The 27,152-nt window shown below is 48.3% G+C and overlaps 1 protein-coding gene across 2 annotated transcripts; it reads left to right on the top strand.

The window, feature by feature from the left end:
* The first annotated feature begins 1,222 nt into the window (after positions 1-1,222).
* On the top strand, positions 1,223-25,836 carry TRPV5 (transient receptor potential cation channel subfamily V member 5). 2 transcript variants are annotated; one of them, NM_001082657.1, is given in 15 exon segments: positions 1,223-1,448; positions 3,921-4,018; positions 4,155-4,277; positions 4,764-4,901; positions 5,178-5,276; positions 5,413-5,588; positions 5,943-6,089; positions 7,902-8,114; positions 18,264-18,350; positions 18,427-18,503; positions 18,775-18,940; positions 19,133-19,199; positions 20,914-21,182; positions 24,305-24,411; positions 25,085-25,833. In NM_001082657.1, coding segments are annotated over 15 exon segments (2,193 nt in total). In that variant the 5' UTR covers positions 1,223-1,320; the 3' UTR covers positions 25,383-25,833.
* The last annotated feature ends 1,316 nt before the right edge of the window (positions 25,837-27,152 follow it).

Raw genomic sequence — 27,152 nt, forward strand, 5'->3', positions numbered from 1 at the left:
GTGACCTGGGAGGGGGCAGACACTCCGCTGTGAAGTACGACCTGACAGGGCAGCAGGTTTGAGGACAGAGTTCATCACAAGACTGAGGTCAAAGAGGTAGGGCTCAGAGAAGTGTCGCGAACAGCACTCCAATGGAGGCATTGCTGTAGAATCCCCACACTGAGTTGCTCCAGCCGACACACAGAAAGCGAATCTGTGACATCGGGGAGGTGGAAGAAATTAGGTATTTGTTGTCAAAGTGCAGAGCAAGGAGCCAGGCAGCTATTGCCTAAATCTGGGGCTACCCGAGGAGTTAGGGGTGAAGATTCTTATAGACTGAAATTGAGGCTGAGAGGAATGTGATCAGTGCATGTCCACATTCCTGGTTGGTCAGTGGTACTCATGGCCTTCATTTGATTGGCCAGTCATGCCGTGCTCTTTCGGGAATTTATGATGGCCAGGTGGTCTCTGGTTGGTCTGGGGGGTAACCAGAAGGTGGCAGCTGCGTTCTGTCCAGACCTGGAATTCCCCTATACAAACCACCCCTGGACAACACTGGCCATCAAGGTTCTTATCAATTGGAGAAGCAAATGATTCCTTGAGTCTGGTGATTAGAACCTTTTAAGGCTGGATAACTCCCTTAAGTCAGTGATTTCCTTTTGATAAAGGTAGGCAAGGACGCCTTGGGCTAAGGGAGACAAACAAGAGGCTGGGTCCTGCTTTTACATTATGGGGGTTTGGTTTCAGAAGCAGCCCCTTGTGATGTGCTTTACAAACACTTCCAGGAGAGCGTGGAATTGCTATCCCGGTTTTGTGAGTTAAAAGACTCAGAGAGGTCACCCGCTTTATAAGGAAAAGGAACCAGAATTTAGCCCTGGACTTGCCTTATTGTTGAGCCTGGGACTTCGCTTCCTACTCACCTGCATCCCATTCACTGGGCACCTTGTTTGTGAGACTCACCTTCCCAGGTTCTATCCTTGTTCCCCTTCAAATTCCTCAGCCCCACCCCTCAGCCTCTCCCATCTCAGCTGCCCCAGCCCACTGCCAAGAACGGTGTAGTCCCTCCCTCCTCCTCCCAGCTGTGCCCCCAGGGTAGGTTCTGGAGCAAGCTCCTCCCCTCCAAGGAAAGCACCTCTCAGCAGGCAAGGCAGCCAGTGCTCTTGGTGCAGTGCACATGCACATATTACACACACGCACGCACACAAGACCGCACATTCTCGCTGCACACACATAAGGGAGTCCAGACCCCAACCGGCTCTGCCTCCTCCTCAGCTGCTACTATCTTAGACCTGTTCCTCTTAGCACATTCCCACAACCTGCCAGTGCCTGCAAGGAGCAGACATGGGGGCCTGTCCACCCAAGGCAAAGGGGCCCTGGGCCCAACTGCAGAAACTTCTGATCTCCTGGCCGGTTGGAGAACAAGACTGGGAACAGTACCGGGACCGGGTCAATATGCTACAACAGGAAAGGTAGGACCCCTGGGATACTGTGCCCTCCTCTGCACTGATCCTCACAGCTCTCAGCCATTTGGGGATATTCCCTTGATATAGCACCAGGAATCCCATGCCCATCATTTGGATATCCCCTTCCCTTCTGGCCACCCATTGCAAAACCACAGCTGGCCCCTCTTAGTGGTGGTGGGGCTGTGGCCACATTGGAGACTTTGGGTATAGATCTGAATGACATATCTGGCTCTCCTCTGTCTACCTTGTGGAAAGGGGGTGGGAGGGGACCAAAAAGGACCATACAGAAGACGCAGAAGTATATGGGTGGTGTGAGCAGGCAGGAGCAGGCTGCTGGGCAGTGGATGACTGGGAAAGGGGTAGGAATCTGGGATGTTTTTAAAGATTTATCTCATTTATTTGAAAGAAGCAGAGAGAGAGACAGACAGACAGACAGGGAGAGAAAAAGACTTCCCATCAGCTGGTTCACTCCCCAAGTGATCTCAATGAAGCCAGGAGCCCGGAACTCCATCCTGGTCTCCCCTGTGGGTGGCAGGGATTCAAGTACTTGGGCCATCTTCTGCTTCCTTCCCAGGCACATTAGCAGAGGGCTGGGTTGGAAGAGGAGCAGCCAGGACTGGAACTAGCACTCTGACAGGGGATGCTGGCCTTGTGGGCTCTACAAGGCCAGCTGCAGCTTTTGGGTTTTGAAGTGCCTTGTTTGGAAGACTTGTAGGTAGAACAAAGACTAAGGAATTAGCATCACTATGAACACAAGTTGCTTTCCCTGAAAATGCAGAGGAGAGTTTCCTGCAACACTGGGAGCTGACCAGCTGAGGAGGGCAACCCAGGTGACCCTGCAGAGTCCTGAGCTCAACCACTTTTCGTGAGCCTACTGTGTGCAGAGTGCCAGGCCCTGCAGCCCAGTAGGTTGAGCAGGCTTCTGCTTGCTCTGGGGCACTTTCTGTTCAGGCAGGGCTGGTCCACCTGAGGCAGCCCTGAGCTCCAGCCCCAGGAAAAGCGGCCTGAGCAGGGATTTGCCAAGGGGGGCCACGTGCCTCCCATCCAAGAGCTGCCTGGAGGAGGGGAGGGGAGCAGGCATCAGCCCCTGTGCTTGGTTCAGTGCCCTGCTGTCACTGTCTTGAAATTCGCAGCAATTTTGAACAAGGAATTCTGTATTTAGATTTACACCAGGCTCAGCCCTGAGAACCTCTGGCTGGTTCTGTGCTTCCTCACTCACCCCCACCTCAGGCCCTGCCATGGGACCTTTGACCTCCCCATCTCCTGTGTTAGAGGAGGCCCTGCCTTTATCGAAGGCCAGTGGAACTGGAGAAATGGAGGGACAGGGGCTTTGTCTAGTGGCCTTAGGACAAGGGAGAACTCAGAATCCCAGTGCTGGTCACTCTGGGCTGGCCATGAACCCATGGCCCATCAGAATTGGTGCTGAGATAGACAGGGCAGGGGCTGACTCCTGGGAGCACCTTCCTAATCAGACCTGAGCAGACCTTCAGATAAAGACTTCTTCTTCAAACAAAATATCTTCTTCCCCTGGCCCCTGGGGTTACTAGGAATAAGGAGTTTAGGGGAAGGAGGACGTCCAGGGGTCCACTCACCAGTCTGCTGCCTTCTCTCTTCCTCCATGGCCGTCAACCTGCAGACCCTACACCCCCTTTGGAGCCAACACAATTGTGTCTAGCAGGATTGGCTCTAGCTTTATCTCGGGTTAGTTCAAATCCAGGCAGGGGCAGAAACAAAGATTAACCGGCAGAGGTCCCACAGGGTGGATATCGCGACCAGGCTTCTCCCGTGCCGGGCTGCCGGATGCTCCCCTCCTCCTCAGTTATAAAGAGACGTTTAGGCCCTTGCATCTAAGCACCTAAAGCTAAAGTCCAAAAGGCACAGATTCCTCTACCCAGCTCCCAAACTCTCCACCCCCTGTGGGGGTGTCTATCTAAACAGCCTAAAAGAGAAGCCAGAACTTTAGTAGCTCACAAATACTGTGGATTTTGGATTTCGTAAGGTCTGCCGACCTGTCCTATCCCTGGCTGTTCTGGTCTCTCTATCTCCCCCTGGCTGAAGAGAGCAGGTTGAGGAGGCCTCGCCCCTAGGCAACCCTGACGGGAATGCCCCTTCATCCCACTGTTCTAGCTCTTCAGGTCCCAGAAATACGTGCTCAGCTTAGAGGAGATGAGCCAGGCCTAGGGACCTCCTCCCGGGATACCCCAGCCAGCATTCCAGACCCCAGGCTGTCCCCGCTGTGGACCTTCTGCACCAGGCCTACTCCCATGGAGCAGCTATCATGAACCCAATCATGGGGGAAGTCCGGAGGCCAGCCCTTGCCCAAGTCTGCCTCCAGCCCCTCGAGTCCAGTGGACAAGCCTTTCCAACATGACTCTGCACACTGTATGAGAGTTGAGTCTGTCTTGGAGATGGTCTGATCCACTCTGCTGCTGGCGTCCTGACTCAGCCTCAACCTCACCCGTGGCCATCCTCCCCCAGGATTCGAGATTCTCCATTGCTGCAGGCAGCCAAGGAAAATGATCTGCGTCTCCTTAAGATACTTCTGCTGAACCAGTCCTGTGATTTTCAACAAAGAGGTGGGATCTGAGTTTAATGGGGTGGAGGCTGGGGCAGAAGTACCAGCCCCTCCACCCCAGGACTTGGACGGTTTTCACAAAAGGGCCTTGGGAGTCTCGGAACCCCTTCTTCCATTCCCATCCTTCTCCAATCCAGGAGCTGTGGGGGAGACGGCGCTGCACGTCGCAGCCCTCTATGACAACCTGGAGGCCGCCACATTGCTGATGGAGGCCGCCCCGGAGCTGGCCAAGGAGCCCGCCCTGTGTGAGCCATTTGTAGGTGAGGAGACTGTTAATTCAGAGTGCAGACGGGAAGGGGCGATCGTCTGTCATTTCTTAAAACAGGCCTCCGAAGGGTGGGCTTGGTAGTAGTGATGGAGAGTTGAGCGGGAAGGCTGCCTCAAGCTATGGAGTCCTGGGCTTGCCTTTGAGCGTCTGTGGCTCACTTCAGTCAAAAAATGACTTCCTTTATGTCCTCCCATAGGCCCGGGAAACCAAGTCTCTATCTCTTTCTCTCATAGCAATACTACAGTGATTATTTTTACAGCAGTCATCCCCCACCTTTGCCAATAGATGAGAGGTAGGGAAATTGATCTGGACACCTAAGGGACTGAGGCCCTCAGTCCCCAGACACTCTGCAGAGCCCAAGCCCGGAGTCTGTACAGGGAGTGCCAGGGATCTCCTGTATGGGCCTTGAGGGAGTAGCGCCCCTGAGAGAACTGGGCACAGAGACAGACCCCAAGGCAAACGGTTCTCTCTGGGCCAGGTCAGACTGCACTGCACATCGCTGTCATGAACCAGAACCTGAACCTGGTGCGCGCACTGCTTGCTCGTGGGGCCAGCGTCTCTGCCAGAGCTACAGGTGCTGCCTTCCGCCGCAGTCCCCACAACCTCATCTACTACGGTGAGAGCCAGGGCTGGGCGGAGAGCATGGAGAGATGGGGAGGTGGGCAGGGGCAGAGGGCCGGTAGACTTAGGGGGGCCCTGTTCTCAGCTCCATCTGTCATGTAGTAGGAAGGGCTTAAATCCAGAGGCCAGTTCTTCCCATGGATCTCTGCACCAGCTGGACAAGGGTCTCTAACCAAGCCTGAGCTGAGAAGTAGGGTGCAGAAGGCAGTCACCTGGGGCAGACCAGCTCTCTGTCCTGCACCCTCCTGCATGTGTCCCTCTGTGTCCCCAGGAGAGCACCCTTTGTCCTTTGCTGCCTGTGTGGGCAGCGAGGAGATCGTGAGGCTGCTCATTGAGCACGGAGCCGACATCCGGGCCCAGGACTCCCTGGGTAAGAGTTGGACAGGCGGTGGCTGGGATGCTGCAAGGGTGTGGGAGTGGGGCAGGAAGAGGCTGGCCCCAGGGAGCTGGTGGGGCCACCGGGGACTCAGGCCAGTGTCCACATGAACCCTCGTGTCCTCCCCCAGGAAACACGGTGCTGCACATCCTCATCCTGCAGCCCAACAAGACCTTTGCCTGCCAGATGTACAACCTGCTGCTGTCCTACGATGAGCACAGTGACCACCTGCAGTCCCTGGAACTCGTGCCCAACCACCAGGGCCTCACTCCCTTCAAGCTGGCAGGGGTGGAGGGCAACACTGTGGTGAGGGCACCCCCAGCCCTGTGCTGGCTCCGTAAGGACCCCTGTCCCCCAAATCCCCAAAAGGGTGGAGAACTCTTACTTCCTACTGTATCAGTAACATCTTGAGGATTTGAGGCTCACCTTAGAATACCTGCCATGGTAGCCCTAAGGCCTGATCCCTTTGCCTCTCTTCCAGAGCTTATGGGTTTGTGGAAAGAAAGATCACTCTCCCCTCAAGAGAGCTTATACAAGCAGAGGTTTCCCGATTCCTCACCATTGTTTGCCCCAGGGAGAGCGACTGGCCAAGTGCAGCCATGTTGTTCCCCCTACAGCAGCTTCTTGCCCATTGGCCCTCCACCTGCCTGTGTCCCTCAGATGTTCCAGCACCTGATGCAGAAGCGGAAGCACGTCCAGTGGACCTGTGGGCCACTGACCTCCACGCTCTATGACCTCACGGAGATCGACTCCTGGGGAGAGGAGCTGTCTTTTCTAGAGCTCGTGGTCTCTTCCAAGAAGCGAGAGGTATGGCTGTCAAGGGGGAACAGGGGCCATCATGTGAGGGGACTTGGTGTCTGCACAGAGCCTGGGCTCCAGACACTCCCCAGCCTCAGCGTAGGAGGAGGGAGAACAGTCTCTTAGGTCCTGTGTTAAGACATCCAGGCAACACTGCCTTCAGAACTGCACACTCCCGCTGCTCCGCTCTGCTTCCTTTCCTCCTCCTAACATTCCGGCTAGGAATTCTGCAATGGGAGTTGCTTGCTAGCATTCACTCGTTCAGCATACGGAGTACCTGCTGAGTCTCAGGAACTAAGAATACATAAATAAGCACAATTCTTGGCAGCCAACTTCCTCCGTTTCTGACCCCTGACCACAATGACTGTCATGATGTGCAATGTATATCATAAGGGGGTGTGTACTCTCTACAGGGCAGCAGATGTAGCGTAGGATTAACTGGGCTGGGCTGGGCTAGAGAAGACATTAGAGTGGAAGTGCTAGCGCTGGGTCTTGGGGAGGCACTGGAAAGACGAGGGGCAAAGACAGCCCTCCAGAGATGTAGCCGTGCATAAATCATGCATGCAGTGCTGAGTGTTCTGAGGGAAAAGACTTGCCGAAGACTGTGACGTAAAATAGAAAGTGCTCCCAGCTTTCAGCCACTTCCAAAGTTGTGGCAAGGTGTGACGTCTAGTGTTTATCCTCCACGTGACAATTTCCTAGGACTCCACACAGAACAACATAGCACTGACGATGGGTAAGGCTGACGAATAGAAGGATGATTGAAAGAGCCCAGTTCGTGTGATCTTGCTCAGGGAATATTTCTGGCAACAGATATACTCGGAGCAGAATTTGTTAGGAATTGAAGCCCCAGTCCCTCTGTGTGGATTTCACCACACCTCCTTGGTCTTTGATTTCAGTGAATTTTGTCTTGTACCAGCTACTTTTCTTTTCTAGCCCTCTTTTTTATTCCTCACCACCTTCACCCTTAGTTACATCAGGAAACCCAAACTCCCACCTTATGGCACAAATAGAGGCTGGCTGTCCATGGCCACCTCAATTCCTGCCCTGGACTGCCAGCCGCATCTGAGAACTGCCCACTATCTCTTTCCTTCCCTCCAGCTTCAGTGAAAAAGATTCTTCTTCTTGCTAATGGTTAAGACCTTTGGCTGTGCTTTCTAATTTTTTTGACACTTCATCTCATCCCTCATCCCCTTTCATTTATACCTTTAATCTCTCACCGTCTGCTTATATCAAAGCACCATCCCCTCTGGCTTAGATTATCACCACATCCTACTACCTGCTGTGCGTCCTATGGCTTTTCTCTGCTCTAATGGTACTTCTACCGCAAATCAACTTACTTCCCTGCTTGAACTCCCCGGCTACTTCCCATGTCATTAAAACTGCCTGCCTTGACATTCTTGTTGCACAACGGTCTGGCTGTTATCTACTTCACCCACTGTAACTTCTGCCCTCCACTCCCTATGGATTCTCCCATTCCCCCAGCCATGCCTCATCTGCAAACGGGCAAGGGTTTTCCACACTCTCCTGCCCTGGAGACTGCTGCTACTTCACAGAATGTTCTTTCTCAATTCTGCCTTCACTTAACTACTACTCATCAGTTAAAGTTTAATGTTGCTATAGTGGCTTGTGTTTGCTTCTGTAGCACTGGCATAGGGCTAGCATATAGTAGAAATTGACTAGTTGTCTTGCTTCAAAGAAATGACTGACTAAATGAATGATGGTGGCATATCGCTACCCTGTCCCCACTGGGACCCAGTAGGAAGCTCAGCACTCCTCTCTCCGTTGGTCTCCCCAAGCCACCCTCTCCTTTCGCGGCAGGCTCGGCAGATCCTGGAGCAGACGCCAGTGAAGGAACTGGTGAGCTTCAAGTGGAAGAAATACGGGCGACCTTACTTCTGCGTGCTGGCTTCCCTATACATTCTGTACATGATCTGCTTCACCACCTGCTGCATCTACCGCCCCCTCAAGTTGCGTGACGACAACCGCACTGACCCTAGAGATATCACCATCCTCCAACAGAAGCTGCTGCAGGTAATTCTTCTCAGAGAGGGCAAAGGGAGCTGTAGCGCAAAGTGATGGCTCTGGAGACCGGACGAATGCTCCCAGCAGACGTTACCCCCCAGCTCCAGCGTTTGCAAGGTCCTGTTCACACCAGTAGGAATGAGGCAGGAGAAGGGGGTGGGGAGGGAGCTTTCGGAGCAAGGTGCATTTTGCCAGACAGATAGATGTGGACTTCCTCTCACACACTTTGAAACAATGCTTGGTATTTGTAACCCTCCCTTCACATTTGTGAAATTCCTTGTAATTGAAAAGGGGACAGCCCTTTCTTGAGGGATATTCAAGGGAAACCCTGTTGTTGATCTGAAGAGAAAAGCTGTGCTTCAGGTCCACCCGGAGTCCATTTCTGGTCCATTAGAGCAACACTGACAGCCCTTCTAGCCTGCAACCTCTTCAGTGGACTGTCCGTGTGGGCACATTGATGACAGTGTGTCGGCTGCCTGACCATCTGCCATATGTCTGGGTTGCACAGCGGGTTGAAGCAAATCATCTCTCAGGTCCCATTGATGTTGTGGGTCTGCCATTCTGTGGTGTCCCTCAGAGAGACCTGGGCTGGTGCGGAGGGCTGAGACAAAATGTTGGAAGTAGAAGAATTTCCTTCATGTGTAATGGAACATGTAGACTCTAATGCATGCTTCTGAACATGAACATGTAAATTCAACAAATAGAGCTTCCTTTGGGAGTGATTTTACATGAATTCCTAGAATTATTTTTATCCTATGAGCTAAAAGTAGCCAACAGGAGGTTTACAAATTGGGGCTGCTAGGAGAAGAATTTTGTAAGAGAAGTGGATGCTGGCCGGCGCCGCAGCTCACTAGGCTAATCCTCCGCCTAGCGGCGCCGGCACACCAGGTTCTAGTCCCCGTCGGGGCACCGGATTCTGTCCCGGTTGCCCCTCTTCCAGGCCAGCCCTCTGCTGTGGTCAGGGAGTGCAGTGGAGGATGGCCCAAGTGCTTGGGCCCTGCACCCCATGGGAGACCAGGAAAAGCACCTGGCTCCTGGCTCCTGCCATCGGATCAGCGCGGTGCGCCGGCCACAGCGCGCCGGCCGCGGCGGCCATTGGAGGGTGAACCAACGGCAAAGGAAGACCTTTCTCTCTGTCTCTCTCTCTCACTGTCCACTCTGCCTGTCAAAAAAAAAAAAAAAGAGAGAGAGAAGTGGATGCTGGTTGGCTGGAAATGTATACTCTGCAGGATAGAACAGCCGTAAGTGTATTTGTCCCCTACTAGGAAAAAGGTTGGTCTCAGAAAGAGAACATGAACTTCCTGTATTCAAGAGGCAAAAACCCTGAGTTGTGTTAGGACCAAGTCAGTGGTAGGTACGCATGAGAAAGAACAGGACCAAGAAGCTCAATGAGCTCCTGGTTAGAAATACACTCCATCTTTCCTGTTCCTGTGATTCTGTGTGTGTGTGTGCATGTGTGTGTGTGCGTACACAGTTAGTGTTTCCAGAGCCACCAACTCTCCCTAAGTGGAGATGGCTGCCTGGGAAGATGACTGTCAGAGGGAGACATGGGTCTCTGGAGGAGGGTGTGGTCCGTGCACCTCCGTTTGGGCCTGAGGGGTGTTCCTGGTGTAGACCGGGTAAGGGGAGTAGGACGTGTAGGAGCAGCACATCTCAGGGCACTCCGCTGTCTATACGAGGCAGCGCAAACTGCACTGAAGCTGGCATATGTAAGGACGGTGCTGGTTTATCCAGTTCGGGGTGATTTAATACCTCTGACACGCCTCATCATTCAGCCATACACATTTTGCTTTTCCAGAGTTTCCCAAGAGCCCTATTGATTAGAGTTCCTTTCCTCCTTGTTCAATTCCTTCTCGGTTCAGGCAGAGCAGCATGCTGTACCATACGGGTTCTGCTGAGCTTCCCGGGGAGGATAAAGTTCAGAGTCCAGCAGTCAGGCAGTCAGGTTTTAGTCCTAACTCGGAAATTAAATAGCTGTTTGACCTTAGGTAAATCCTTCCTCCTGTTAGATCTGTGGCTTTTAACTAAGACTGAACATTAGAAACCTGGGAAGCTGGTGAAAGGCAAGCTCATTTGCTATACTCTGTACCTAATAAATCAGAGTTTCTGAAGCTGAGGCCCTGGTCTTGGCACTTTTTTAAAGATTTTATTTATTTATTTGAGAGGTAGAGGTACAGATAGAGAGAGGGAGAGACAGAGAGAAAGGTCTTTCATCTATTGGTTCACTCCCCATATGGCTGCAATGGAGAGAGCTGAGCCAATCTGAAGCCGGGGTCAGGAGCTTCTTCTGGGTCTCCCACATGGGTGTGGGGGCCCAAGCACTTGGGCTATTCTCCACCGTTCCCCAGGCTGCAAACAGAGAGCTGGGTCTGAAGAGGTGCAACGGGGATATGAACCAGCACCTGCCTGGGATGCCAGTGCCGCAGACGGAGGCCCAGCCTACTATGCCACAGCACCAGCCCCCAGGGTTGAGAATTGCTGCCCTCTGTCTTTGAGATCCATCTAGCCCCAGTCTTTGAGAATTAGGTCCTCATCTTTGTGCACGATTCAGCAAGGAGGGCTCCAATCTCCCATTGTCACTTCTCCTTTGCCCCTTTCTTTCCTAGAAAGACTTCACCAATTCATTTGTTAAACAAGTAATCATTGACAGTCTCAAAAGGACTGAACAGGGTTCTTACATTCAATAATAATGGTCTGAGCAAGGCACACACAGCCTTTGCCTTTTTGGGGATCACTGATTGGCATTCATCAAATGCCCATATGAATGGCTCTTTCCTTACAACCTGTGATTCCATCATTGGCGTTATTTCTTCTTATGACAAGGAAAAGGACAGGGTGTGAAGAGAGCTTCTCCCAGGGGCCTAGTCCCTCTGGGAGGTCAGGGAAGACTTCCCGGGAAGGCAATGGAGCTGAGCGCTCAGCGGATTCGGGCTAAAAGGGAGCTGTACGCAGAGAAAACACATCTGCAAAGGCCCTGGAGCAGGAAGGCCTGCACCCAAGGTCTAAGAACTGCAAGGTGAACTAGGCACGAGGAGCTTGGCCAGGGTGGGGAGGAGGGCAGGGTGCCTCCGGTGATCTTCTACAGATCATGCAGGGCCTTTGCCAGCGATCTGGAGGACTTTACTCCTTATCCCCAGGTCAGTGAGAAGCACAGAAGGCTCCTAAACAGAGGAGGGACTTGGCCAGAGTCTACATTTAGAAAAATGAGTCTGCTTGCAGGGGGAAAGACAGCTCAGCAAGCAAGAACTAATGGTGGGCTGCTCTAGGGAAGCGATGAGAAGGTGGAGTGAAGGGATTGGCACCGGGGGACTTACTGAAGGTAAAGTCACCACTGCCTGTGATGAGTCCGATGTAAAGAGGGAGGGAGAGCGCACAGGTTTCCATCCATTTTGTTAGTTTATTTTAGTACTTCTGAAGGAGATTCCTTTTCTTTTTATTCATTTTTAACTTGAAAGGCAGAAAGACAGAGGCAGAAAGAGAGAGAGGTCTTCTACGTGCTGGTTCCCTCCCCAAAACTTATGGAACAGTCAACACTAGGCCATGCCAAAGCCGGAAGACTGGAATTCCTTCCAGGCCCCCCATGCGGGTGGCAGGGACCCAAGCATTTGAGCTCTTACATGCTGCCCCCCAGGATGCGCCTTGGCAGGAAGCTGGATCGGAGGTGGAGTAGCTGGGACTCTGAAGAGGCACTCTGATACGGATGCAGGCATCCCAAGCAGTGATTAACTACCGTGTCAAATGCCCACCTCTTCATGCATTTCAGTCATATGCATGCCAGTTAGTGAGCTCAGCTGTCTTATTGCTAGCCTTCATCAGCCTGGACAACCTGAAGCATCACCGCTATTAGAAAGCCCAAGTGATCTCCAGTCCTACACAACTTTATACGGGGTCTTCCCCAACTCCCTATGGAAAAAAGCAGCAAACTACAGCAACGGAAGTCATGAGGAAAAGCAGGGGACTGTGTAGGTGAAAATGGTAGCTACTGAGTGCCTCCTTTGTGCACCTCCCAGGCAGTTAGCAGCACCTAGGCATGTTGTTAAAATGTACATGCTAACCATAAGCTGCACTTCCAACCAGCTTCCAAGTGACTGATGCAACTCTGTGGCTCACCTTCTAGATGACAAAGCATTATATGATAGATGTTCTAATGAGTAAATCGAATTGTCACTGTTTCCAAAGTGGCGAATCTGAGACTGGCACTGTGGTGTAGTAGGCTAAGCCTCCACCTGTGGCGCCAGCATCCCATATGGGTGCTGGTTTGTGTCTCCACTGTTCCTCTTCTGAGCCAATTCTCTGCTAAGGCCTGGGAAACAGTAGAAGATGATCCAAATCCTTGGTCCCCTGCACCTGCATGGGAGACCCAGAAGAAGCTCCTGGCTTCTGATCAGAGCCCTGTTCCAGCCTTTGCGGCCATCTGGGGAGAAAACCAGCAGATGGAAGACCTTTCTCTGTCTCTCCCTTTCTCTGTCTGTAACTCTACCTCTCAAGTAAGAAATCTATTTTTTTAAAGTGGTGACTCTGAGGTCATGAGATATTAAACACTTTGGAAAAGGCACTCCTAGCAGGGGCAGAACCAACACTGGTGGGCTAGGGCCAAAACTGGGAACCAGAAACACAATCCGGATCTCCCAGTTGGGTGGCAAGGTCCTGACTATTTTAGCCATGCTTCCCACTGCACTGGCAGGGAGGTGGAGTCAAGAATCACAGTTGGGTTGTGAATGCAGATACTCTGATGTGGGAGGTAGGGTCTTAACCAGCTTTTTAACCACTAGGCTAAATGCCTGGCTCAGATCTCTTCCCTTTAAATACCAAGGTAGGCCATTTCTCCCTCCAGGGTGATGTGTTAGATTTCAGCATTCTTTCTGAGGGGATCCATTGCATGAGAAATTCACATCTCTGGTGTTGAGCTAGCTAGAATCCATTATGCTCACCTTTATCAGATCACCTTTAATTTCTCCCTGTAAAGAGGAGGAGCACTGTAATGCTGAGTACAGGATCGTATATAAGTGATTCAGCCCTAGCTTCTGAACTATTATCTAATCTCTAGTTTTGATAATTGACCCTATTTTTTCCAATGGTTGGCTTATGCAACACAGGGTAAGGTTTACTTTAAGGACACCTCTGATGAGAGTAGAAATTTCCCGAGTTCATTTTCCTGAGAAAATGCAGCAACAAGGACATGGAAGTGGCCTTACAGGGGAGCCAGGAGCTCCCCCTCTAATTATGGTCCAGACATTTTCATCTTGGGATACCTATAAGATACACCTACAGAGCTTTTTCAGGAAAACAAAACAAATGATGCAAACTAACCCAGGGTTGGTCTGGGCACGTGTTGTGATCAAAATTCCCCAGTTGCTTCTGATGGGCACCCTGCGTGGGTACCCCTGTCCAGTTAGAGAAGCAGCGTAACTCTCCAGTAAGCCACAGCAGGTGTTTTCTGGCGCTTCAGTTCTTTGTAAGTCAGAGATCTTGGGGAGAAAAAGGAGGGACGGTGTAGCTGGGGGCCAGAGCTGGCCCTAAGACCCTCCCACTTCATGCCAGGGGTTGCTCATGCCCCCAGACTTCCCTGCACGGAGCAGTGCCTCGGGCCCTGCTGTCCCTGCCCTCTTGGGCCACTTTCTTCAAGGTAACGAGCTCAGCCATCTGGTAAGTAAGAGCAATTTCATTGGCCCCATTTTCCATGAAGTGTGAATGACTACTCTTTGCAGGGGATTTTGTTGTTGACAACGCCAGAATTTCCAGGCAATGTGTGATGTAAAAAATTCCAGTCATTGCTGGAAGATATTTATTTTCTAAAGGGGTTAGGGTGGAGTATTTTCTCAGAGCATTGTTAGCCAAGCAATTTAGGTGAGCTTGAGCTAGGAATCTGGAAATACCAGAAAATCCCAATTATTTGTCATCTTTTTCACCTTTTGCCTCCAAAGAGGTTTTCCCATTTCCACTCCTTGATTTTCTCTTTATCTCCTTTGAGCAGCCATGCAGTAATACTCAGCTTGCACCTGCTTTCCCCTGGCCCTCCTTCCTCCTTTTCTTTCTTATTGGTTGAGTTTCTACCACAGTGTCATACTTTGTGGATCAAAAGTTGCAATGAAATGTCTGGGACTATGGGTGAGACAGGGAGTACCCAGGCACTTCAGTGTGCTAGGGGTGGCTGTAAGCATAGAGCTGCACCAGGAGAGATTCCTTCCCTAGGCACCCAAGGGCAGGAAAGGAGACCCAGGAGGAGTGCTGGCCTGACCTGAGCCTGGAGGCACCAAGCAACAGAGAGGAGGAAGACAGGATATAAAGCATGCTCGCAGGACAGGGTGTTTAGCCTGGTGCTTAAAGTGCCTGCATTTCAGTTTCAGTGTCTGGATTGGGTTCTCAGCTCCAGCTCCTCACTCCAGCTTTCCACCCGTGTGGACCCTGGGAGACAACAGTGATGGCTCAAGTATTTGGGTTCCTGCCACCTACAGGGGAGCACCTGGATTGAATCCCTCCTGCCCCTAGCCTTGCCCGTTGTGGGTATTTGGAGAGTGAGTCACCATAGGGGAACTTTCTCTGCCTGCTTGCCTCCACCCTCCTGGGTTCACCTTTTTCTCCCTGCTTCTCAAAGAAATGTAATTAAGGAAAAGGTGCGGACTTCAGGGAGGCCTGAATTAGGAATCCAGAACCCCACCCGCTGTGCGGCTGGAGCTCATACAGAACTTGAAGACGTAAGGACAGGGCCAGAGCAGCAAGGGTTTGTACCTCAGACTTGGTAATCTACGTAGTATTTTTTTTATTCTTGTCTCACAATGCGTTTTTCTAATATAAGGAACACACACACATATGATTTCAGAATCAAATGATGGAGATGATGAAGAGCAGCCGCATCCTGGGCTGCTCCTCCTCCCTGCCCAAGCCTCATTCCCTGGGAAAACCAGTTTCTACCTCTTTTAGCTCCTCATCCCTGTTGTCACCTCCACGTTGCTTGTATAGTGTTTCTCTCTCTGCTTGTTAATCAAGCGTAGGGACTGTCTAGCAAATTTCTGTGCGATGATTTAGAACACTTCCGTTGTCACCTGCGTCCTGAAGGCACTGAACAGCTAGGAATGCTGGTAAACAGAAAACCATGTGATGGTAATGGCATGTGAGAAAACCCAGCTCAGAAGCCTGGTGGGGGGCGGGGTGCACTGAAGAAGGGGGAGATAACTGCAGGGTAAACAGGATGATAGGTGCCAGGGGTCTCCCCTAAGGCAATAGTGCTGTAAAGGCTGCATTGCCGAGAGAACGGGGAGACTAGGGAAAATGAACTTGAGAAAATGGCCTCTGACAGTTTAACAAGCATACCCTTGATCTTGATCCCAAAACCTTTTCATAAAAACCGCAAATCTAGAGAACCGCTGATCAGCCTCTCTATATAGACAGAAAATCCCCTAAGAATAAAATTCTAAAAATTAAAAGGAAAATTCATTCAGGTTTAATTCCAGAGGCTCAAGGGAAGTTGATTAAAAGAGAATCCCCAGAGCTGGCATTGTGGCATAGCGGGTTCAGCTGCCGCCTGCGACACTGACATCCCATATGGGCACCAGGTTGTTTCCTGGCTGCTCCACTTCTGATACAGCTCCCTGCTGATGGCCTTGGAAAACAGCACAAGAAGGTGCAAGTGCTTGGGCCCCTGCCACCTACCTGAGAGACCCGGTTAAGGCTCCTGGGTCCTGGGTCCAACCTAGTCCATCCCATGCCTATTATAGAGACTGGACAGTGTACCAGCAGGTGGAAGATTCTCTCTCTCTCTCACTCCTGCTTTCAAATACATAAATAATTATTTTTTTTAAAAAAAGAGAGAATCACTTTGGTAGGCATCAGAAAGTCAACCATGAACGTTCAATGACCCTTTCCATTTTAAAAACACTAAACTCTTTTTTAATCTTGCAAGGGTATCTATTCTAACCCAAGAGGTAGCATTCTGTATCAATGAGAAACACAACAGTTCCCCTTAAAATAAGAAGAAAAGCAGTGTTTTAAAAGCCCAACACTCTCATTACTTTCACTGCAACTTTCATGTGCTTACTTTTTTGTTTGTTTTCTAGAGAGAGTAATTGAGAAAAAAACAGCAACAAAACCCTACAAAATACCTCTGCTGCTCTTGGTGGGCAGCAAGTAAGGGAGCTGTTGGGTCCTCTGCAGCCTGGAGTAAGGGAGGGGACTCCTGGGGACAGAGTGCTAGAGGCGACCACTCCAGGGCAGTCACAGACCAGGCGGGTCTCAGGCAAAAGCTTGGGTTTTCTGCACCATGTGATCACTCGCTGGTGAACTTGTGCAGAGGAGTGCCTGCATGTGAAGGAATCCATTGAAAACGCAGAGGAGCTGGAGAGGGGAAGCCAGCAGGGGATTCTGGTGACCAGAACTGTTCTGAATGGTTTCCGTTAGTCATGGTTTCACATTTTTGGCTAGAGGCAACAACTGGTGACACTCCCTTGCTGGCCTCTAGGGGCACTCTGATCTTCACAGCCCTCCCAGGCAACTTGTGCAAAGTGCCTGTTCTTCCTGAGAAAGGTTGGTAGCATTTTTTCAGACATACACAACCAAAATAAAAAGTTTTAATATTTACAAAAATTTTATGCAGATATATGTAGCATGAATGTAGTTACCTTATTTCCATATTTAAGGTTATTTTGTTTCAAAAGTTAACATATTTCTCATTTATTGTTTTACTTACTACCTGTATTGGTTGATTTTTCATTATTTCACAAAATACCTAAGACTTGGTGACTTTGTAAAGAGAGGAGGTTTTATTATGGTCCATAGCTTTAGACTCAGGTTGAAGACTTGCATCTGATAATGGACTTCCTGCTGGCAGAGTCCAGAGGTGGTGCAGGATATCACATGGTGAGAGATAGTTGGTACACATGTGTGTCTCATCTGATCTCTTCCACTCTTCCAGTGTTCAGCCTTGGGGGCCTCACCCCAATGATTCTACCCAATCCCAATCACTTTTCAAGGGCCCCACCTCTAAACACCAGAGTTGGATTAAGTTTTCACCCTCTGAATACCTCACAATGGAGATTAAATTTCAACAGATGAACACCTGGGGACACTCAAAGCATATCTGAACCTTAGCACTGCCTGACTCTCAAAAGGAGTTGGCATGTTTTGCAATAACAGTCAGATGCTATAGAAACATTAAATAAACAGCCAGTCCATGAACCAAAAAGAGGGAATTCATGGATAGTTTTTAGAACTAAGGACAAAAAAGAACTCTAAAAGCAGCCTAAAAATGAATGAATGTGTTGAATTTACTTGTACAATTTCATAGTGGGAATTGTGTATACAAGAACAGTTTTCCAGAAAGAGAGTCCACAGAGATAATTATATTCTCAGACAGGATCAGCAATTAAAAAAAAGTTGAGGATTGTTGACGTTGAATTCTCTTACTACCCCTGTGTAATAACTTTCACTGAAGTAGGTTGGCCTTCGTCTTACCTTGGTCTAGCGCTATTCTTTCTATGTCTGCTACTCAAGACAGAGGAGCAGGGGCCCTTCTTCAGAAGTAAAATCCATATAGTGTCTCTTGCCCCATTTTTGCCCTATTCTATATTGCCAAATCATACTAAAACCACAATTATTGTGTTTATGGTGCTTTATAATTTATGAAGTCCATCCAAATACATCATCTAAAGTGACCTCTATGGTAACCCTGGGAGCTAAGCATTAATGTCTCTATTTTATAGATGAGAAAACCTCAGGTTCTACGGTCTTCAACAACATGTTCAAGGTCTCACGAGAGCTAACTGGTCATGGCTGGGCCCATCCTGGAACCTCAATATTTTTTTATACACTGACAGTGTGTTCTACCCATTGGGAGCCACAGTGAGTTTGGAAAAGCTGAGCTTTGTGGATAGGTGAAACCATCCCAAGGCACTAAACTCTCTTCCCATTGGTTTAGCCTTCTTTACCCAATGCTCTGAAATGTGTCCTCAACAGCTCAGTACATACATCATAAAACGCTCTCACACATATATGACATTGCTGGATGGCAGCTCAAGCCATTAGCATATGAACATACATGAAATTTTTCATGATTAGATTCATGCCCTGGTCAGAGTTAGCCATATGGAAAGTAGACTGGGGATCATGGTGATGGTGGCAGTAAGGGGATCCCATCAAAAATTCTCATCCTGGAATCCCCCATAGGAGGCCTACGTGACTCACCAGGATAACATCCGACTGGTGGGAGAGCTGGTGACCGTGACAGGGGCTGTGATCATTCTGCTCCTAGAGGTGAGTGCAGGTGGGACCTTGGCCGAGGGCATCCACCTGAGGCCACAGGCTGAGGTCTACACTGGCCTCTTCCTAGATCCCAGACATTTTCAGAGTTGGTGCCTCTCGCTATTTTGGACAGACCATCCTCGGGGGACCCTTCCATGTCATCATGTGAGTGTCTCCTCCTTCTAGCCCTCTGCCTCTACTCAGAATTGCTCCAGGTCTCCAGTTCATCCTATGGGATTTAGGCCCCAGGTGACCCTCACACAGGGAATTTCTCTCCAATGGGCTCATGTGAATGACTATATGTGTGTTTTAGGTGTTAAGATCAAGCTTGTGTGGGATATATGTGGGATACCACCAAGTCACCACCATGCTGTAGGGGACCTGGAATATTCCTATTCCACTTCTCACTGCCTGCTCTCCCCTCTCCCGCCCCCAGTATCACCTACGCTTCCCTGGTGCTCCTGACCATGGTCATGCGGCTCACCAACATGAATGGGGAGGTGGTCCCCTTATCCTTTGCCCTGGTGCTGGGCTGGTGCAGTGTCATGTACTTTGCTCGAGGATTCCAGATGCTAGGCCCATTCACCATCATGATCCAGAAGGTCAGTGTTTCCCCAACTTTCCTCTGGTTCAGCTACAGGACTTTCCTGGAGGGAGGGGTGGGTAGGTACAGACAGGAGTAGCTGCTCAGAATAAAGCTGGTAGAAGTATGGGACCCCTGATCTGTTAATGACAGCTGACCAGAGACAGTAGAGGGTCACCCCACCTTTGTTCCTTTCCTCTATTTTCGGTAGATGATTTTTGGAGACCTAATGCGTTTCTGCTGGCTAATGGCTGTGGTTATCCTGGGATTTGCCTCAGGTAAAAGCGCTACTTCTATCATCATTAGATCGTTGAGTTCAGTTCTCCAGAAAGTTCACTCTCACTCCTGCTCAAAGTTCTCATTTTCACTCCATTTTGTTATCTGTGTGCTTATTTTCCTGTTGGGAAGTAAGTCTAAGTAAGGCACCCACTAATATCCGTAGGGTCAAGGCCACATGGATTGACCTAGAAGGTAGACTCATGGATTCTCGGCCAATAACATTCATGTTGACTAATAGATCTGCAAGACCTCTAAAGTAGAGACAGAGAAAAGTCTTTGGAGAGAGAGGGACATTAAACAGAAAAGACTGGCCAGTTGTAGATCTGAAAACTATGTGGGCAAACAGACAACGTGAAGAATATCTCTCCTGTGTTTACTGTTGAAAAGAAAAAACATAAAGCATTCAGTAAGATAGAAGTGTCCCTTTTTTATGTATGGCCATTTAAGGTTGAGAGATCAGGAAATCATTTTATCACAAGGGACAGAGAAAGAATACTTTTGGAGAGAGATTTGGAGAACTGAGACAAGCAGGAACTCAGTCAAGGCCCAGTGGGAGAGTACCAGGCAGTGAAAGAAAGGAACAGCACAGGGAGAGAAAACAGGTAGAGAAAGAGCCAAAGGATAGAATGGTAATTAGTAGAAGCAATTTTAATGGAGGGAGTGAAGAGGAAGCCCAGATCTGAAGAGTAAAAGGTAGCGACTTAACTTCAGCCTTCAGTGTCTGCAAAGATCATCCACCAGACAAGAGCTACTAGAAGGGCTTCGAAGACCACCCCAAACCAATTTCAAAGGACTGTGACAGGGTACAGAGGACTCTGTTACTATCCTCAGGAATTGCCCTGTTTAATGGAGGATTTCCTCAAAACAGTTGATGAGAAAAATACAGCAACGTGTAAAGTATGACAAGATTAGCTCTGACAGTCTGCCTGTTTGGTGAATTCCACTCTCCTGAGCCTTTAGGTGCTCCTTCTCTTCACACCCTGTTCTATTTGCCTCCATGCATAGACTACAAATACACGAAGTACAGTAATGATAACAGAGTAGCTTCTACAGACATTCCATACCCAGAATCCCCCAAACTATCGCTTACTGGTCATCGTGTTTGCTTCTTTCTTCAAGAAAGAAGCATGATTTGCCATAGACCCTATTTCTGCTTTTGGAACCACCTTATGCTTTTGTTCTTGTACGTGGAGAAGCCCTTTAAAGAGTAGTATACAATACCCACTCCCGTTCTGTAGGCTGCACACTGCACAAGGATGCCTTTCTGTGGTGATCCAGGCTCACCCAGGGAATCTCAGAGTAGATGGTTATCCAGAGGCCATCAAGATAAAAAGGTGTTCTCCTTTTAGGCTTTCCACGTATTCTTTTAAAAATTGTTGGAGATTCCATGCATTCTTGTAACAACTTGACTGTTAAATATTTGGTTTTCTGAAATGTAAAAACCAGTTAGGTTACTTATTGCACACATACACACACAGAGGCATACTTTTTTTTGACAAGTCGCTAAGTATGATCATTATCCAGAGTGATGAACTTCCTCATAGGGTATCTTAGGGTTGGAGAGTTTCACAGTTGACCACATTTATGGATATATAATTGTGTGTACATGTGGAGTGTGGAGACGAATGTATCAGAGGTGGAGTGAGTGCTAACCACTTACTGTGCTAATTCCATTTCCCCATCTCCATGTCCTCCCCCTGGGGTGGGGAGCAGCGTTCCATATCACTTTCCAGACAGAGGACCCTAACAACCTGGGGGAATTCTCTGACTACCCCACGGCACTGTTCAGCACCTTTGAGCTGTTCCTCACCATCATCGACGGCCCCGCCAACTACAGTGTGGACCTGCCCTTCATGTACTGCATCACCTACGCCGCCTTCGCCATCATCGCCACACTGCTCATGCTCAACCTGTTCATTGCCATGATGGGCGACACTCACTGGCGGGTGGCCCAGGAGCGGGATGAGCTCTGGAGGGCCCAGGTGAGTTTACTAGTGTTAGACTTGCTGAAGGGCAGGGGATGCAGAGAAAACTCAATCTTTAAGTTTTGGTGGACCACTCTTAGGGGAGTCATAGAAGATCCCAGTGGGGATATCACCACAGAGTTTCATGTGAGTCTGAGTTACCTGTGGGTGGATGGAGGATGGAAGCAGAGAAAATAGGGCTGCCAATCACATGTGAAAAGTTGATCCAGGAGTCATCCTCAAGTGCCCTGGGAACTGTTCTATTCTTCTATATTCTGGTTTTGCATTTGGACTTATCTTCTGTTTGCCTCTGCAAATCATTTTTTCTCTTTTATATCATCATAGGCTAATAAAATATTAGAGTTGGAAATCACCCTTAGTGATCCTGTGGTGAACACCCTACTTAATTAACATAACAATCACCTGTTGGTCAGAGGGCCCTTCCGTATCTTCTTTAATGCCTGATAATATAACAGTGTACACTGGGGTAGGTGACTGGAGGAGGGCAGTTTTTCCCTATTTCGAAAGTTTCTGTTATAGAAACCATTGGTGTTGCATTGAACTGAAACGCAGTCTTCCTATGATTCTGTTCTCTGACCCAAGTTTTCTCCTCTCATGTAACACAGAACACATCCTTCCATATGAGTTGCATTCAAATGTTTGAACGCATCCCTCATTTATCCCCTCAAACTTTTCATTCATTTAGCGATAATCATTAGGGACTCTCTGTGTTGGGCAATGTCCGGACGCTATGGATACAGCACAAACACAACAGATACAATCTGTCCCCTCATGGAGCTGAGAGCTTAGTAGTAAAGACAGACTTTAAACAAATGACTCCACAGAAATCTGTGAGATTGCAGTCGTTCAAGTGCCACAGAGAAGGTCTGGGCGCTAAGAAGAGGAATCTGAGAAGTTAGCAACTGCTTTCAGGGAACGTGACATGTAAGATGAGACCCTAAGAGGCGGGTGTTTGACGCAGTGGTTAAGATGCTTCTTGGGACACCTGCATTTCATATCACAGTGCCTGAGTTCACGTCCCAACTCTACTTCTGATTCCAAATTTTGACTAATGCACACCCTGTGAGGCAACAAATAATAGCTCAGGTACCAGGGTTCCTGGTGCTCACAGGGGAGAACTGGATGGAGTTTCAGTCTCCTACTTCAGCATAGCACAGCCCTAGCTGTTGAAGGCATTTAGGGAGTGAAGCAGAAGATGGAATATTTTTTGTCTCTCTTTCTCTCTCTCATTGTCTCTCTGTCTTTCAAATAAATAAAAATAACCAAATAATCAAATAATTTTTAAGAAGTTGAAACCCTAAATATACATAAGAATTAGCCAGTTGAGAGGATTGATGAGAAAGGGTAGAGGAGGTCAGGGTTTGTATCAAATAGGTTGCAAAGACAGAAAACCAAATTCAAACATTTCTCTAAAAAGAGAGAAGAGAATGTGTTAGTACCTGTAAGTGGAAAATTTAGAGAATTAAACTAGCTTTAGGGATATCTGGCTAGATCCCCAAGTCAGTTTCTCTCTTCTGCTCCCCTTTCTCTGGACTATTTTCTAAGGCATGCCCTTTTATTATGTGATTGACATAGCTGAGAGGATTTCTAAATGCCCGAAAGGATGAGCAGGTGCACTACCTCACGTAATTCCATGGGTTCCATTCGTGCTGTATCCTGTGACTCTCCTGATATTGGACAGTGCTGTGGGGTTTAAGAGAGTGTCTTTCTCCCTGAAAATTCAGTCCGAATTCCATCTCCTTACAGCAAGTTGGGGGTTTAGGCCATCTTTAAATTTAAGGTAAGGTCAAGGACTAGATGGTGATGGGGGTTGGTGGTGGTGATGAAGTGGGGGCTTGGCAGAGGATAGACTTAACCAATGAGAACTGTGCACAGCCAGCATGCTCTAACCAATGTACTGAGAGTGGTGAAGGAGTGATTTTTAAAATAAATGATATGTGTTGTTACCAGAAAAGAAAGCAGGCTGAGTGATATAGCACAAGAACAGTAAAATGTGTTTACAATGGAAATAGAGTGCTTTCCAGGAACAGAAGATAGAATATTGGAAGTCCTGATGTAGAAGGGAATTTTGTACAACCAAGAAAGCAAGGGAAGTATGGAGTAAAGAAACAGGAAGTAGAGAACATGATGAAGAGAACTGGCCATTTTAAGGACTGCTGTCTCGTCCAATGAACCAGTAGGACTTCCTGCTGGTCCCAACCCATCCTGAATATACCTTCTGTTCATGTACTAATAGATCATGGCTTTCAAAACTACAATGGCTCCTGATATGATTGGAGCCATATAGTACTAGTAGGGGTTATGCCATTCCTTACTTTGTATGTAATACTATTATTAATAGCACTTAAATTTGGGTCAGATCTTTTAGAAAATATATACCTGGCTCTTATTAAGCTTAAGGTCCACTAGAATCCTGGCATCTTTGTGACATGACTTCCTTAGTCTCTCTCTTTAGATGTAAACATAGGGCCTCATGGTTGGTTTTCTTAAATTTCAAGTTGTTGGGCTTAAACCAGCATTCTAGTTGGTGAGATAATTTTATATAGGTTTTGTCATTCCACATATTACATATCCCTTCCAGTTTTGTGTCACAAGCATATTTTATAAGCTTGTCTTCTGTGTTTCATTGAGGAAGTTAATGAGCAATGGACAAAACACAGGACATGTTACTAGAATTTCCCCCGCCAAGTACACAATCATTAATCAACCTTTCCTTCTTAAGATGTGGATATTTAATTTGCTGCAAACTCTCCGAACTGGAGAAGCATCCTCCAGTACATAGAGGTTCTTAAACATTTTATTTCAATCAAGGTCATTGGTCCATGGCTTTCATATGAAAAAGGATATTAGACTAGCTTGGAATGACTCATTTTCCACAAATCAGAATGGCAATGTAGGGGTAACTATTCTATTCTAAATACTCATAAAATGCCCTTTCTCCTTTCCTAGTGGACATGGTGCCTGGCCAGGCCAGTGTCACATAAAGAGTGCCCTGACCACGGGTCTCTGGTGTGTTCATCTCACCAGGGACCAGATTGCAGTTCTCTCTGTTGGTGGCTCCAGCACCTCTGTGAACTTCACGGCTTTTTCTGAGTTCTTCCTCTCTCACCTCCTTCTAGGTTGTGGCCACCACCGTGATGCTGGAGCGGAAGATGCCTCGCTTCCTGTGGCCTCGCTCTGGGATCTGTGGGTATGAGTATGGACTAGGAGACCGCTGGTTCCTGCGGTGAGTGACAGCAGAGTGTGTGTCGACTGCAGATGGGTGAGAGTCATGGGAGCCAGGGCAGTGGAGACACATCCTGAGAGTGCTTCTGCCTTTGGGGGGAGGGGCGGAGCTGAGGTGGAGACGTAGGAGGAATGCTGGCAGCAGGTGCAGGCTCTGTGTACTTGAGGGTAGCTATGCAGGGGAGATCAGGTCTATGTGACTGTGCTCAGGTGTGAGCATGGGTCTCTCAACTTGTGTTACTCCTGTCCCAGACAACCCCCATTTCCAGTATCTTCTATGTCAACTCTGCCTCTTCCATGCTCCACTCTCGTCTAACCTGGCTCTTCTCTCTCCTCACGTCTTTCCTGAGTTGCATCTCCTCACTCTTGTGACACAGTTATCTCTTCATTGCCTCTCTTTTTTCCTTCACTTCCCATCCATTAGTAACACACATACACACTCACACTCACATACACTCAACGCATGTCCTAGTACCCTCCAAATCCTGCTTGCTTGACCTCTTTAGCTTCCACTCCAGTCCCCTTCTCCTTACTTGATCCTAGAGGCTCTTGTTCCTTCAACGCTGGTCCCTCCTTCCTTTCCCTCGAATCCTCTATTTTCTGTGTTCACCTCTGCATCTCCTTGTGTCCACTCTCACCTCCTTGGCTGAGTCCTTTCTTTTTCCCCTCAATAGGGTTGAGAACCATCATGACCAGAATCCTCTGCGAGTGCTTCGCTATGTGGAAGCATTCAAGTGCTCAGACAAGGAGGATGGACAAGAACAACTTTCTGAGAAACGGCCCTCTACGGTTGAGAGCGGGATGCTATCCAGAGCCTCTGTGGCATTCCAAACCCCCTCCCTATCTCGAACCACATCCCAAAGCAGCAACAGTCACCGGGGCTGGGAGATCCTTCGTCGAAACACCTTGGGACACTTGAATCTTGGACTGGACCTTGGTGAAGGAGATGGAGAGGAAGTCTACCATTTCTGATCAGGATCCCTGTTACTCTTGACCTGACTCATCTCACCCTTCACATCAGCATGTCTGGAGATAGGCATGTTCACCTATTGTCCACACATCTGCACTGTTGGGAGTTCCACAGTTTGTGAAAAAGGGGTATCTTTTTGAACATAGTTGGACTTGGTAACTAAAGACATGAGGTAGGGATGCTAGATTAATGTCTGGACCATCTTTTTTTCTGTCTTATGTGGGCACTGGGAAGTAGAAAGCCCTGCCTGGTTCCACAGGGCTTACTGTGAGAAGAGCCAAGCATGATATAGAGGTTGTGGACTTTCCCGTCTTCCTGGCATCTTGTAGGATTTTTCTCCATACTAGCAATCAAACCTCAACTACAAAACCTCCAGAAGAAAGATTCTATATTCTTACTTTATTCACATTTTCTTTTATTGTAGGAAAATACAGATAAAATATACTGTTTAAATCATTTGTAGATGTACCATCTGGTGGCGTTAAGAACATTCATATTGTATAATCATCACCATTGTTCATTTACAGAATTTGGTCATGATCCAAGACTGAAACTCCTCTTATAGCCATTAAACAATAGCTCCCCACTGACCCCTGTCTCCAGCCCCTGATAACCGATATCCTAATTCCTTTCTATGAATTTCACTGCACTAGGTAACTCATATAAGTGAGGCCATGATAGTCCTGTTGAGTCTGGCTTATGGCACTTAGCATAGTGTTGAAGGAGTCATCCATGTTGTAGTACTTATTCAGATTTCAGTCTTTCTTAAGGCTGAATATTTTATTATACAAGGGTACTTCAAAAAGTTCAGGGGAATTGGAATTAAAGGATAAGCTTATTTAATGTAAAAAATCTCAAAATCCATGCATAGCTTTTTCTTTGACCTTTTTGAAGATGACTCCTTTATGAAAAGTTCATGAAAAATGTGTATTATTCTACATTCCCTCCTATTGAGTCTGACGTCATATCTCACTGTAGTTTTGATTGTCTTTTCCTAAAGTCTAAGGATATTGAGTATCTTTTCATATGCTGATTTAATAGACATGTGTGTATCTTCTTCTGAAAAATGTCTATTCAAGTTCTTTGCCCAGTTTTGAATCGGGTGGCTTTGTTGTTGTTGTTGAGTTGCCTCATCTTTGTGAGATTCAGAGTCTGAAGTGTTTGCATCTCCTGGTGTGTTTTTTAAGTATGTGTGATAAATTGTGTGTCCTGTGTTTGAATGGCTCAGTCATTTCTTCCATCATCTCTTCCCTGCTTGATCCCGCAAGTGCTTCGTGGCCTCTAATTGTCCTTGGGCCTGGAGGCAACAGGTTGTTGTTTTGTGTCCTGCAGTCGCCATCCTCCACTGCCATTTCCCTTTGCTCCTATGGTGACTTGTGAACAGCAACAATAGAATACAGGCCATCCCTCAGTAAGAAGGAAAGTTAGAACCGTGTGTCCAAGCACACATTATAGGGTCTCATGCGCAACCTTTCTCTTGTCCCTGACCCTTTCCTGCCCATTATATCCCCATGAAAAAGTCCTAACAACTTTTAAGAGGTCTGTGGTCCTGAATCCCAGTGATCAGTGGGATTTGTGAAACCATAGGCAGGTTCATTCAGATGCACGATGCAGAACTGAGTGTTGAACAGTGGGGATGACACCGACATGCACACTCACACGTGCTGGTAGATGTTGGTGACATGTTGTTGTTAAGTGCTCAGTCATTATGATTTCTCTTCCTCCTCTTCCCCAGGGGAAGTGCTCCCACACCTATGTCAAGGGAATGGCCC

This window comes from Oryctolagus cuniculus, chromosome 3 (genome assembly GCF_964237555.1).
Source record: "Oryctolagus cuniculus chromosome 3, mOryCun1.1, whole genome shotgun sequence".
In the NCBI taxonomy this organism is placed as follows: Eukaryota; Metazoa; Chordata; class Mammalia; order Lagomorpha; family Leporidae; genus Oryctolagus; species Oryctolagus cuniculus.